This window comes from Cervus canadensis, chromosome 1, assembly GCF_019320065.1.
Source record: "Cervus canadensis isolate Bull #8, Minnesota chromosome 1, ASM1932006v1, whole genome shotgun sequence".
NCBI lineage: Eukaryota > Metazoa > Chordata > Mammalia > Artiodactyla > Cervidae > Cervus > Cervus canadensis.
The window spans coordinates 30589819-30602011 of record NC_057386.1 but is presented as its reverse complement, the minus strand read 5'-3'; the positions used below and the strand labels follow the sequence as shown (position 1 = coordinate 30602011).

Below are 12193 nucleotides of genomic sequence, written 5' to 3'. Positions count from 1 at the left end.
TGAAGGCAGGAAGAGAAGGGGGCGACAGAGGATGAGATGGTTGGATGGCATCATCAGCTCAACGGACACGAGTTTGAGCAAATTCAGAGATAGTGAAGGACAGGGGAGCCTGGCGTGCTGCTGACCATGGAGTCACAAAGAATCGGACACAGCTGAGTGACTGAATAACAACAACGGGGGATGATTTCTTTGCTTTCTCAAGCAGTCTAAGCATCACTGACTCGTTTACATTCAGGAAGGTGAGAGCCAGGTGCCCTGCTGGCCCGCAAAGGAGACAGTGGCCAGCAATGGACTAGCTGTGTGATCTTGGGCAAGTTACTAAGCCTCTCTGAGTTGATTCTGTGTTCTGCGAAACGGCTCCAGACTCAGGGTGGTAGAAGGATGCAGTGAGCTCACACAGGATGCCAGGTACAGAAGGAAGTCCTGGAGGAGGGGTGCTCTTCTGAGTATTTCCCCATTCCCCACAACTCCTGCTTCATCCACGTGACCTTGAGTTCTCACCTAACTGAGCTCTCAGGTCCTAAACATTGGCTTTCTGGAGTGACAGGTGATGGGGTCGGGCATCAGAAGCTCCAGGGAGACACAGTTCTCCACTTCCGGACGCCTGAGCAGAGGGAGGGGGACGGCTAGCGGCAGAGCAGAACTGACCTCTCCCAGAGTGCTCCAGAGTGGCCGTGAGGGGTTGGTGGGAGCAAAGGCTTTGCCCCAGCCCCTCAGCACCCACTGGCTCCCGAGAAGAAGGCACAGCAGCGCAGCCCACTGCCTCACCAGCACCAAAGAGGAACAGGACTTGGCCACAACTGCTACACCTGATGGCTCCTTGTCACCTGCCCTGAAACTCAGCCTGCCCCATCCTGGCTCCATTTCTGTGATCAACCCCGTGGAATGAATGTACTTTTGGGAGTCTGGGGAGGCACAGTTAGCACACGAGGACTCTCCCAGCAATGCTCACCGGAAACCCCATCTTTCTGTGCTTGCAAACACTTCTGCTTCATCAGTGGCTGTGTAGCCCAAGCGGTGACCTCATCTGCGTGCCAGACTGCAGAGGTGCTGGCGTTCTGATGGAGGGGAGGGGAGGCAGGGCATGGCAGACACCCGGCTCTGACCCCCATGCTTGGCCGCATGCATCCCAAAGAAACTGGGTCCCTCTACCCTCAGAATCAAACTAGGAAAGTTGGGCTACCTGTCTACTATCTCATGCAGAAATGTGGGACCATATTTAATCTTTTCTAGGGGGTTATTTGAGCCCTTTTTTGCACACCAAACCCCTTCTTTCCCCCTCTCCCAGCTCCTCTGCTGTCTGCCAAGACACACTGGGAGAGCACGAAGCTGTTTTTCTTAAGGGCAGTAATCACCCTTCCATGTAGGGAGGGGCCCCTTCCGAGCGGTCATCATGAGCAGAGGACTCGAATGCATTCAGCACCAGGATGCCTCCTCTGGGCCCCTGCCTTTGGAGGCAGTTGACGCGGCCTCCGGGCAAGCAGGTCTCCCTCCCTTCTGATCAGTAACCAGCTGAACACCTCTTTCATTCATCAGCCTCAGCCCCGTGACATCGAAGCTTATAACCATCTACCCTAGGAGGATAAAAATATGCTAGCATGATGAAAAGTCAAAACAACACACATGGGCTCTGAAAGCACTTCCAAGAGAGGAACCGTGGCAAAAATTTCTTGGGGAGAATCAGCAGGTGGTTTCCCAAGGTGACCACCGAGAAGGATGACACACAAGGACAGGTACATCCTGCTTCTTTCCCAGGAGGACTTGGGCATGTTGCGGGTGAAAGCCCCAAACTGCAAGCCACAGAGGTGAATTTCAACAGAATGATGGAACCCAAGTTTCCAGCTTCATCAGTCATCCTCCTCAAAGCTTCTCTGGTCCCCTCAATTTGTATACACCCTGGCCCTGCAATATCTCAGCCCAGAGCTGAGAAAAAGCAAGATGGGCGCCAGTGAAGGTGCTTCCATGAGTCATAGAGCTGTCTTACATGCAGGAGCCATCCTGGAGGACAGACCTGAAATCACCCACTTTGGGGGCCAAGGGATGTCTGGGGGCACTCTGAAAATGAAAGTCAATCAGTCGTGTCTGACTCTATGCGACTCCATGGGCTATTCAGTCCATAGAATTCTCCAGGCCAGAATACTGGAGTGGGTTGCTATTCCCTTCTCCAGGGGATCTTCCTAACCCAGCGATCGAACCCGGGTCTCCCGCACTGCAGGCTGATTCTTTACCAGCTGAACCACAAGGGAAGTCCAATAATACTGGAGTGGGTAGCCTATCCCTTCTCCAGCAGATCTTTCTGACCCAGGAATCAAACCGGGGTCTCCTGCATTGCAGGGGGATTCTTTACCAACTGAGCTATCAGGGGCGCTCTGGTCTCTGGCAAAAACTGAAACGTGCATCTACCTGGTGGGTTCCAGCATTCCCACCCATCGCTGGGAGAGACAGAAGGCATTCACAGCCCGTGTGTTTAATTACAAGTTTCTGCCCACAGTTTTATCCACAACTCACTGCTCTCGTTCACAACTCTGTGGCTTGTGCTGTATTTTCCTTCTTCAAATGGTCTGCATTACTCAGCTATTATTAAAGGATCATAATAATAACCTCAGAGCAGGGTACTGCCCTTTACAAAGGAATTCGGAGAAACTGCCAGGGACCAAGGAAGTAAACGCAAGTCATTTTAGTGGACAGAAAAAATGAATGAGAAAAGGGCTGAATAAAAATATAGGGAAGTAGGAGGGAGAAGGCTGTCACTCACATCTCTAAATATCTGAAAGTTATCTGGTGATGACAAAGACACATGTACATAAAGTAAAATAGGAGAGATTTCCCACCAGGTGAGAAGACGAGGCTTGACCTGGTGGCCCAGGACACCAGCACCATGGCTTCTAGTTCAATATCGCTCATTCCCTCCCTGGGGGCCCTTGGCATTGTCATCTGGCCTCCCTGGGCTCCAGCTGCTTGGCTTACAAAATTACAGAGCTAAGTTAAATGACTAGACTGCAATAAAAATTCTATGGTTCTGTGCCCATGGATGACAAAATAAAAGAAAGTACTACTCTGACTTCTCAGAGCATTTTGGTTTTACTTCCAGAAATTTAAATGTATATATATAGACGAGGTTAGCAATGTGCCCTGAATAGGTGGAAAATAAGCCTGCTCAAGGCCAAAGAACTGAGACCTTCTGAGAGGTCACTGATAAAGCTTCCCACCAAGCCCTCGTTCCTGTCTGCAGCAACTGAAAAGGAAGATGCTGGGAGTGTGGAGTCATAAATGTGACCTGGGGAGAAATAAAAAAATAGGTGTTTCCTAAGATAGAGAAAAGGGCGGGGGGATCACATTTTTAAATGTATTTCAAACATAAACTTGGGCTCAGGGGTAAAAGAAGCCACCTGCCAGTGCAGGAGATACTGAAGACACGAGTTCGATCCCTGGGTTGGGAAGATCCCCTGGAGAAGGAAATGGCAACCCCCATTCCAGTATTCTTGTCTGGAGAATTCCAAGGACAGAGAAGCCTGGTGGCCTACAGCCCATGGGGTCACAAAGAATGGGACACGACTGAGCGCCTGAGAACGCGCACAGAAATGAACGCAACCCAGGTCCTCATCAAGTCCATTAAAGTTCCCTGTCCCCATCGCCCATCTGAGATGGTCTTGACACTAGGAAATTCAAACCACAACTCTGTGGCTCCATGAGATATATATTGTCAAAGGATGTAAGACAAAAATGCACTTGAATTCATCCTAATTTCAAAAATAAGCTTCTGCGGGACTTTGAGTGGAGGGACGGGGGTGGCAGAGAAGGCCAGTGATGATACCCAGCAGCCAGGGGCTGGGAGCTCCTTCCACCACTCGCTGGGGATTCTCACTGATTCTAGGGAAGGAGCCAGACCGAAGACCTTGTGACCATCCCTTCAGGCCATGGAGAAACAGGCAGAGGAGTTGGGAAGAGGAAGCTTCTTTTTGAGTCGTTCCCTTCTCTCCCAGGCCCCAGGGCCTGTCCATCTGGGATCATCTCTTGGTCAGCTCACTTTTTCAGCTCTAAACCACTGCTTCCTGCATAGTTGATCTGAGATCGACTGCATGCTCACTCTGATCTCTCATTAAAACAGGTTGAAAACAATGCACTGGGCTCTTTCTCCTCCTGTGTCCTAGCAGCTGGAAACTGTGGGTCAACTCTTAGGACCACAGCAGAAGGTTTCTTCAAATGAACGTGCTCTGAGTGTGAGCAGGAAAGGGGACAGAAATGCATGCCTTCCAGGGCTGAGGTGGGGGTGGAGCACCCAGGAAGACAGCAAACAACGTTCCAGGGAGGACTCCCCAAGCGCCAGGATTTTTGCATGGCTGACCCACTCCATCAAAAAGGAACTCTGCTTAGGGGCTTCCCTGGCAGTCCAGTAGCTAAGACTCTGAGCTCCCAATGCAGGGGGCCCAGGTTTGATCCTTGCTCAGGGAACTAGATCCCACATGCTGCAACTAAAATCCAGCATACAAGACTGGCATGCTGCAGTCTAAGGGGTCACAAAGAGTCAGACATGACTGAGCGACTGAACTGAATTGAGATATATATATACATATATATATCTTTTTTTTTTTTTTAAGAATGAACTCTGCTTAGCCTCATAGGTCAAAGGTAACAGGCTTACATTTTATGATTTGAAATGCTCTGTGCCAATAGCTGGTGGGCAGGGCTCATCTGTTGAATGAACACACATACACGTGGCTGCAGGGTCAGGAGGAAACCAAGCGCTGGGGATCTGGGCAATGCAGTCCATGCTGGCACCTGGTCACCTTCCTCCCTTTCCTATTGTTGCTCCTTTCTGTCTTCCTGGTATCCTTCCCCTGACCTCTCCCCTCATAAGCCTTCCTAAATTCTTCCACAATTTCACTTCTCTCACTCTCTGCATTTTTTCTTACTCCAAGAAAATGGAAAACATGCAAGGCTAAGACTTTCAGTCCAAGGCAAGATGCATTTTTTTCCTTTCCCTCAAACTGCTATATTTGAAGTTTAAAAAAAAAAACCAAAATACAAGTTGACTCTCGGTTTAGATCAATTCATTCTAGTGAGCCCATGGTGCTTCAAAACATGGAGTGTTTGAAGTGATTTGACAATTCATTGCCCAGGAACCTGGGACGAGAACTCACTAAATCAGTTGGCAGAGTGGTCCCACTGCCGCAATTACGTGGCCTATGCGGACAAAACAGGGCTCTTCAGGTTTGTAATTAATTTCTGTAGGAGGAAAAGGTAGGACACAGTGTTCCCTTGATGTTTCTAGAAATAAGCAGAAGAACTCAAGATGTAGGCCCATTTTGATTAGGTTACCTGGGGTCACGAATATGCTTCCTTCTCCCTAATGACATCAGCTCAGGTTTTTCTTCCCACAGCCCTGAGCACTTCTCCACGCCCATCTGCACCTTAAATTCCTCCACCCTTCATCCCTGGGCAGGCAGAGTGAGGACCCTGGGCATCTCTGGCCTCACCCACTGCGCCTACAGCACCCTAAAAGCTTCCTGACCTCACTAGCCATTAAAAAAAAAAAAAAAAAAAAGGCACACTGTTCCTCCCTCAGAATGATTCTCATCTCTAAGACTCTAATGAATCAACACAGGGTGAGGAGGAGGAAGGAACGGGTGGGAATGTGAGCGGGCTGGTTCAGAACTGAGGAGCCCTTCTCTGAAGCCATGTTTTGGGCAGAGCCCCTGCCCCTGGGGCCTCAGCAGGCCCTCACTGAACAGACAGCCCCAGGGAAGCCTTGCCAAAGCTCTTCCGAACACTGAGCTCCGGGCGGGGACGCCCCGTGGTCTGGCAGCTTGCGTCTCAGCCTGGGTAGGTGCAAAGGAAGGGCCAGATGAGGCTGAGATCCTGATGGGAAGTGGGGTCCCGGGTGGCAGGCAGCCAATGTCAGGGCTCTCCAGAACCAGAGCCCGGCTCTGCCTCTGGTCCCCAAGGCCACCTCTCTCCCCGCCCTGGGGTCCAGCTGAGAGTCCGTGCTCACGTGCTCCGGTGTGAGAGCTGGTGGGTTCCCCCCAGATGCGGGGCGCAGGGCGATGGCTCACACAGACGGCAAGGTCTAATCGCTTCTGGAAAAGACTAAATCTGTTCCTCCCTGCAGGGGCTGGAGAGGGAAAAGGGAGGCCCACCCTGAGGGGTGCGCAGAGGGCCGGCGGAGGGCCAGCCAGGCTCGGACACCTGAGGAGGCAGATGGCCCATCCTGAGGCACATCCTTCTTTTGACCCTTCTATCGCTCCCACAAACATCCCTCCCGCTCAGCCCGTCTGCCCATCTACCATCTTCACAGAGGCTCACACGCTGGAACAAGTCAAATAACCTTTGCCGTCTCAGAAAGGAAATGCCTTTGCTGAACTATTTCAAGGAGTCCGGAACAGAGCCCACGTCCCACCTCCTCCGTGGGCCTCTGAGGATACACGTTCCTTCTCCCTCACCTTCTCCAGGGAGGACTCATTACAGCGTGAATATTTATCTCTTTCTCTAGCACCCTCTCTTTCTCCCCTGCCCAACAAGACAATCTGCACCCCAAACTCCCTGGGACAGCAAGCATCAACCTCCAAGCAAAGTGGGAGCGTGGTGGTACCACGCGGGCATACCCGGGAGTCAGTGGGAAGCTCCTGCTAATGTGCAAACTCACCCTGCCACGCCTGGTGAGGGAGAGGTCGGGGTGGGCTGCGATGTCCCTAAGTGGTCCAGAACTGAAAAATAAGTTTCTCTGATCTGCCCAAGGTCACTCGGGGAGTGTCCTAGATGGCTCGCTTGTGCTCTGTCCCCTCCCCCACCCCCTTAAACACAGAGACGGGCTCTGTCCCCTACCTAAGAAGCATCAACACGACGGCTTCCCAAGCACTGATCAGGCGAGCCTGCAGCTGTTGGAAGAGGTGCTGTGAACTGAATAAAATCAGGAGGTGAATTTGAGGGAGAAACAGCCCACATTTACATAATGGTCTGAGGGCCGAAACTCATCACCCTTCCGATGGCTACCTCTCTCCCCCAAGCTCGGAGAGAAAACGGCCCCCACGGCATCGCCTTGAGCCGCACACCCATACACACACTAGTCACCCTAGTTTGGGGTGGGCTGGGGGTTCAGTGTGGTGAGGTGACAGGGACGTCTCCCTCCAAGGTCACAGCCCACAGGACAGAGGCCAGCGCCAGCCTCCTCAGGCCACCTGCATCCTCCCAGAGGATGATGAATAAACTCAGTAAGAGGCAGAGGAAAAGGCAAGGGACAGGTTTCCCAATGGGGTGCAGACAGGAACGGCCTGGGGACGAGAGAAACCCAAAGAAAGCTTCATGGGAATCAGCCAGCTGGAGACCACAGCCAGCCTGGAAGGGGTGATGAGAGGCCAAAACAGTCAAAGAAAGAGAAGGTGGACAACCCTGGGGACCTGGAGGCAGAGGCAGAGGAATAAGAACCCAGCACACCTGCTTCAGGAAGGGGAGCCAAGAGAGAGAATTCTTTGCCAGATGAAACCCAAAGGACAGAGTGCCTTGCCCTTATTTTGCTCTCCACCCCCCAATCCTCTGCTTTTAAGAGCCAGGACTGACCACAAACTATTTGTCACAACTCCTCCATCATTTTCCCTCTAGCCACTGACTTACTCCCTGAGAGACAAGGTGGGGGTGGGATAGAGCAACGGTGCTTCAGGGTTAATGAGCGATGACGATAAACCCATCTCCTTTCGGAAGCTCAGTTCCAACACTCGAGTTTGTCAATATTAAAGTACCCATACTTTGTGGATTTTGACTCAAAATCAGCCACAGAGCATCATCTTTTCTCAACACCCTCAGTATCCAGGGGGGGAAAAAGAGATGCCCAGAAATTTCTATCTGCCTTTCTCTCTCTTCATCAAGGTGCAGGTGATTGATGTCCTCAGCAGTAAGGGAAGAAGGTTTTCAGGCCAAAAGGATAACAAGCCGAGTGCAGAGATGAGCTGAAGCTCTAGGACTCTGGGTGGGAGCCTGCAGGCAAACTCAGAAGGAGGGCTGGTCTAGGGGGTGGTCTCCATGACTAGGGCAGTGCCCACATTTTGTGCCAGAAACGGAGGCACGTTCCAGAGCAGGGTTCGTTCCTTGAAAGACTCTGCTGAACCATGTCCAGCCATTCATCAGAGCTGAGCTTGCATCCCCTGGGTGCATGGTTCCCTGAGTTGTAAAGAGAGACTGGTTTCTCCATTCCCTCAGCTTTGACCTCCCAAGGGGTGCTCCGGAAGCTAGGGTGGCAGGGTGGGAGGCAGTCAGGGTGGAAGCCTGACAACCATATCTTGAGCCCTTGGCATAAGTTTTGGCAGGAGGCAGCCCTCCACTGCCTCCCTGGTGTAAGCAGTGAAAGATGCCCACCACGTTGAACATAACAAGAAGCATTCACTCTGAGTTCTGCCCACGGGGCTTAAAAGAACAAGTCCTCCAGTCTCAGCAGGGCAGATAAGCATCCTACCCGGCTGCCGGGTAGGATGCAATGAAAAGAAACCATCTGCCCTTGGTCAAGAAGGAATGGACAGATTTGAATTCCTGCTTACCCAGGAGGCTCCCTTTCTCTATCACCCCCATCTCTCTACACACCCGGGAACAGTCAGTCCACACTCTTTTCAGTAAGGTTCCAACACTGTTCAGCTCCCTATATCCAAGATGACTGCTCCGGCTTGATTCAGAAAACCAAATGCAATAAGCGCCTACAGCGAGGTGCCCACCTGCCATGAAACCTGCACCCTGGAACCCCACCCTGGATTACGGGAAGGTGCACAATTGCTACACTCAAACTCGGGGATTCCACCAATACCTATTTGGCCCTGTAAATGCCCCTACCAACCAAAGCGTGCGTGTCCGGTTCTGAAGAAATGGAGCAGAGGGCGCCGAAGGCTCTGATTTATTGCCTGTCAAAGAGGCAGGGGAGAGAAGTTGACTTAAGAGAGTGGAGGCAGCCCGAGGAGGGCGGGGGGGTGAGATGCCAAGAGGACAGGGAAGCCTGAGAAGAGGGGTGAGCCGCCGGGAGGGAGGCTGGGGAGACAGGCGGGCCCCCCTACCCACGCCGGGCGGCCGCGCTCACCTGTGGATGTTCATCTCCCGCGGCGGGCGGTGGGCCTTGTCATAGGAGACCTTGGCGAAGACGCCGGCCACGATGACGAAGGCGATCACCCCGCAGGTGATGTAGACGGTGAAGTTGGTCTTGTCCTTCTCCGGGTCGTACTTGTTCTCGGGCCCCGGCGACACCACCTTGGTGCTGGGCGTCTGCACCCACACCGGGCTCTGGTAGTTGGTGCACTGGCGCTGATCCAGCTTCTCGTGGCGCTTCTTGCAGCAGAAGCGGTAGTAGCAGGTGCCGCAGCAGTACAGGTAGCCGCTCTCGCTGTTGTTGCACTCGAACTCCTTGTCGTATTGGCCGCTCACGTCGTAGTAGCCCCAGCACGTCTCGTAGGTGACGGCCGCGCTGGCCGCCGCCACCGCCGCTGCTGGCTGTCCCCGCCGGCTCCCCGCCTCCGGGCCGCCGGGCGCCCGGACGGTGCCGTTCAGCTCGCGGCCGCCCCGGGCCAGAGCGCCCCCGGGCCGCCGGCCCCCGACGGCCGCGGCGCCGGCGCTCAGGGTCCGGTTGGCGGCGCGGCCGCGGGCGCCCCAGGCTCCGGGCAGCAGGTCCAAGGGCTGGAGCGAGAGCAGCGGCAGCAGCAGCAGCAGGAGGCGCCGCAGCGCCATGGCGGGGCCGGGCGGGAGGGCGCGGGAGGCTTCCGCGGCAGGCCGCTCCCCGGGCCGGCCGGGCTCCGAGGGGGGCCGCGCGGGCCGGGCGGGCGGCGCGGGGCGGTCAGCGGCGCCTGGGCGATGGCGCCATCGGGGCGCGGGCGGGCGGGCGGCGGCGGCGGCAGCGCGAGGTACGCACGGACCAGCCCAGCGCGGGCGGCCGGGGCTCAGGCTGCGCGCCGGCTCCGCGCTCCCCCCGCGGGCTCGGCGTGCCTCCCGGGCAGCCCCATCCCCCGCCGGCGGCGGCAGCGGCGGCCCCGCGCGCGGCTCGGCTCAGGCGGGACCCGAAGCGCGGCTCCGGGCGGCGGCGGCGGCGGCGTGGTCCCGTCCGGGCGGATCCTGCGGGACAAGACGGAGAGCCGGTCACGGGGTGGGGAGACCGGGAGGCGGGCGGCGGGCGGGGAGGGAGCGCGCAGCCCTCGAGGAGCGAGGCTGGGGCCGGGAGGGGCGCGGAGCCCGCTCCCGAGACGGGGCCCGGCGGCCCCGGGGCGCACCGGCCGCCCGATCCCCGGCCGCCGGCCCCGCGCTTGCGCGCGCCCCCGCCGGCTCCCAGGGACGGAGCGGGCCGTGGCCGGGGTCGGGCGGCGAGCGGGGGAGCGCGCGGGGCCCGACCTCACTCACTCACCATGCCCGGCTGCGACTGCAGAGGCGGCGGCGCGGCGGGCGGGCGGGCGAGCCGGAGCCGCCGGCTGGCCGCCTGCACTAGTGCCGGAGCGTGTGCGAGAGGAGCGAGGGAGATTCGCACTCACACACCCGCACACGCGGGAGCGCCGCGCGGGGAGGGGACGGCCGGGCCGGCGGGGGAGGGGAGGGGAGCGGAGGGGGGCCGCCGCTCGCCGCCGCCCACGTCTGCGCTCCCGGGCGCCCGGGGAGGGGGCGCTCCTCTCCGTGGCTGCCCGCTCGCAGCGCGAGCTCCTCTCCGAAGCTCCGCGTCACCAGAGCCCAGGACTCCGGTTCATTCCCACGGCGAAGAGGGGCCCGGGAGCGGGGGGTGTGGGGAGGGGGGCGTCCCCTCTGGAGCCCGGCAGCTCCGGCCCGGCCCAGAGCTCGTGGCCGCTCCCACCTCTCCCCGGTCCGGGCGTGCGCGACCCGAGCGGGTGTTGGGGTGTCTGCGAGCCTTTGCCTCTCCCTAGTGGCGACGCTCGCAGCTGAGGGACGCGGTCAGGCCCATTGCTACAGGTTCCTAAACTGAGACCTGGGGTCACGTGGCTCGCCTGAGGTTACCCGGCCACCGGCGAGCGGGGCCTAAGCGCTCCCCGCCTTGGCACTTTGCTCTCCCACTGGTCCCCCATCCCCCCTCGTGCATACGGGCAGCCCTGGGCAGGCCTCGTTTCCTCTTTCTGAGACTTTCTCCAGAGCATCGGGGCAGAGTTAGAAAAAGTCTCTGAGACTCAGCTTTGAAATGCCTTCGCTTTAGCTGTTGGGGGCCGGCGGCCGGGGGTGGGGGTGGTGGAGAAGGGGGCGTTCCTGCGTGGTTACTGGTTGGGTCTGTAGAAAGCAGGCCTGGGTCTAACTTCAAAGCCATGAAGCCACCCAAGGGGGAGTTATAATCATCATCTGACCGTGATGTGTGTGGGTGGAGGCTGGGGGTGGGGGTGGGGGGGCGGTGGGCATAAAGGAAAATGAGAACGAAAAGCAACGTCCAAAATTCTGCCCACGGTCCCAGCCTGGTGAGCAAGTGCCCAGGTACTTAGGTTGAAGGCAGGGGACAGATCCTCCCCGTGTGGGCAATAGAGATTGTCCCTAAAGCTGTCCATACAGTCCCAAGTGTGACCCGAACCAAGGACCCCAGTGCAGGAGAGGCAGAGCACATTTTCCCCAATCCGGAATGCATCAACAGGTCTGAAACCCCGATCCCCAGACACGAGAGGGAAGTCTGGATCCTGGGATGGGGGGTTTCACAAACTCCCCTGGCAGCCCCCCACTTGCTACTATCTCTCCATCTCCTCCCTCTTCCCCCGCACCCTGTGCCACCCACCGCACCCCCAATTCTCTCTACTCAGCCACTGCCTTCTTTTTGATGACCGTTCAAGGAGCGTTTATTTAGTCAATCCTTATTCTACCCAGGCGCTAAGCGCTGAAATAAAAGATGAACAAGACAGCCTGTTTCCTCAAGGAGGAGGAGCTTGTAAACCATTGGGCAGGCAGATAACAGGTTGAGGACCTTATCCCTGCTTATGTCCCATGACAAAGGGGGCACAGGGTGCTCCAGGAGGCCCCCAGGAGAGAAAAGGTGGGTCAAAGGCAGCTTTCTCCATGAGGTAAGGAGCAGAGTCTCAAGAAGGACTGAAAGTTAACACAGCCAACAAGAGTGAAAGGGCACTCCCTGTCAGAGGGACCATCGCTCACAAAACCCAGCAGACAGGAAAGAATGAGGGTATGTGAGCCTGGGAGACAGCAGCTGAGCATAAACTTGGAGGGAGTCTTCCAAATAAAGCTGGCAGAAGGGGGTTGTATT

The 12193-nt window shown here is 56.4% G+C and overlaps 1 protein-coding gene across 1 annotated transcript in view; it reads right to left on the bottom strand.

Annotated features, from left to right (window-relative positions):
• LOC122420286 (protein shisa-6-like) overlaps positions 1 to 10523 on the bottom strand; it is a 38679-nt gene extending 28156 nt beyond the window's left edge. The window contains exons 1-2 of the mRNA XM_043435639.1: positions 10361 to 10523; positions 9053 to 10074 (exon numbers count right to left, since the gene is read on the bottom strand). Of these exons, the coding sequence (XP_043291574.1) occupies positions 9053 to 9693 (641 nt within the window). The 5' untranslated portion in view covers positions 9694 to 10074; positions 10361 to 10523. The remainder of the gene's footprint in view (positions 1 to 9052; positions 10075 to 10360) is intronic.
• Positions 10524 to 12193: the final 1670 nt, after the last annotated feature.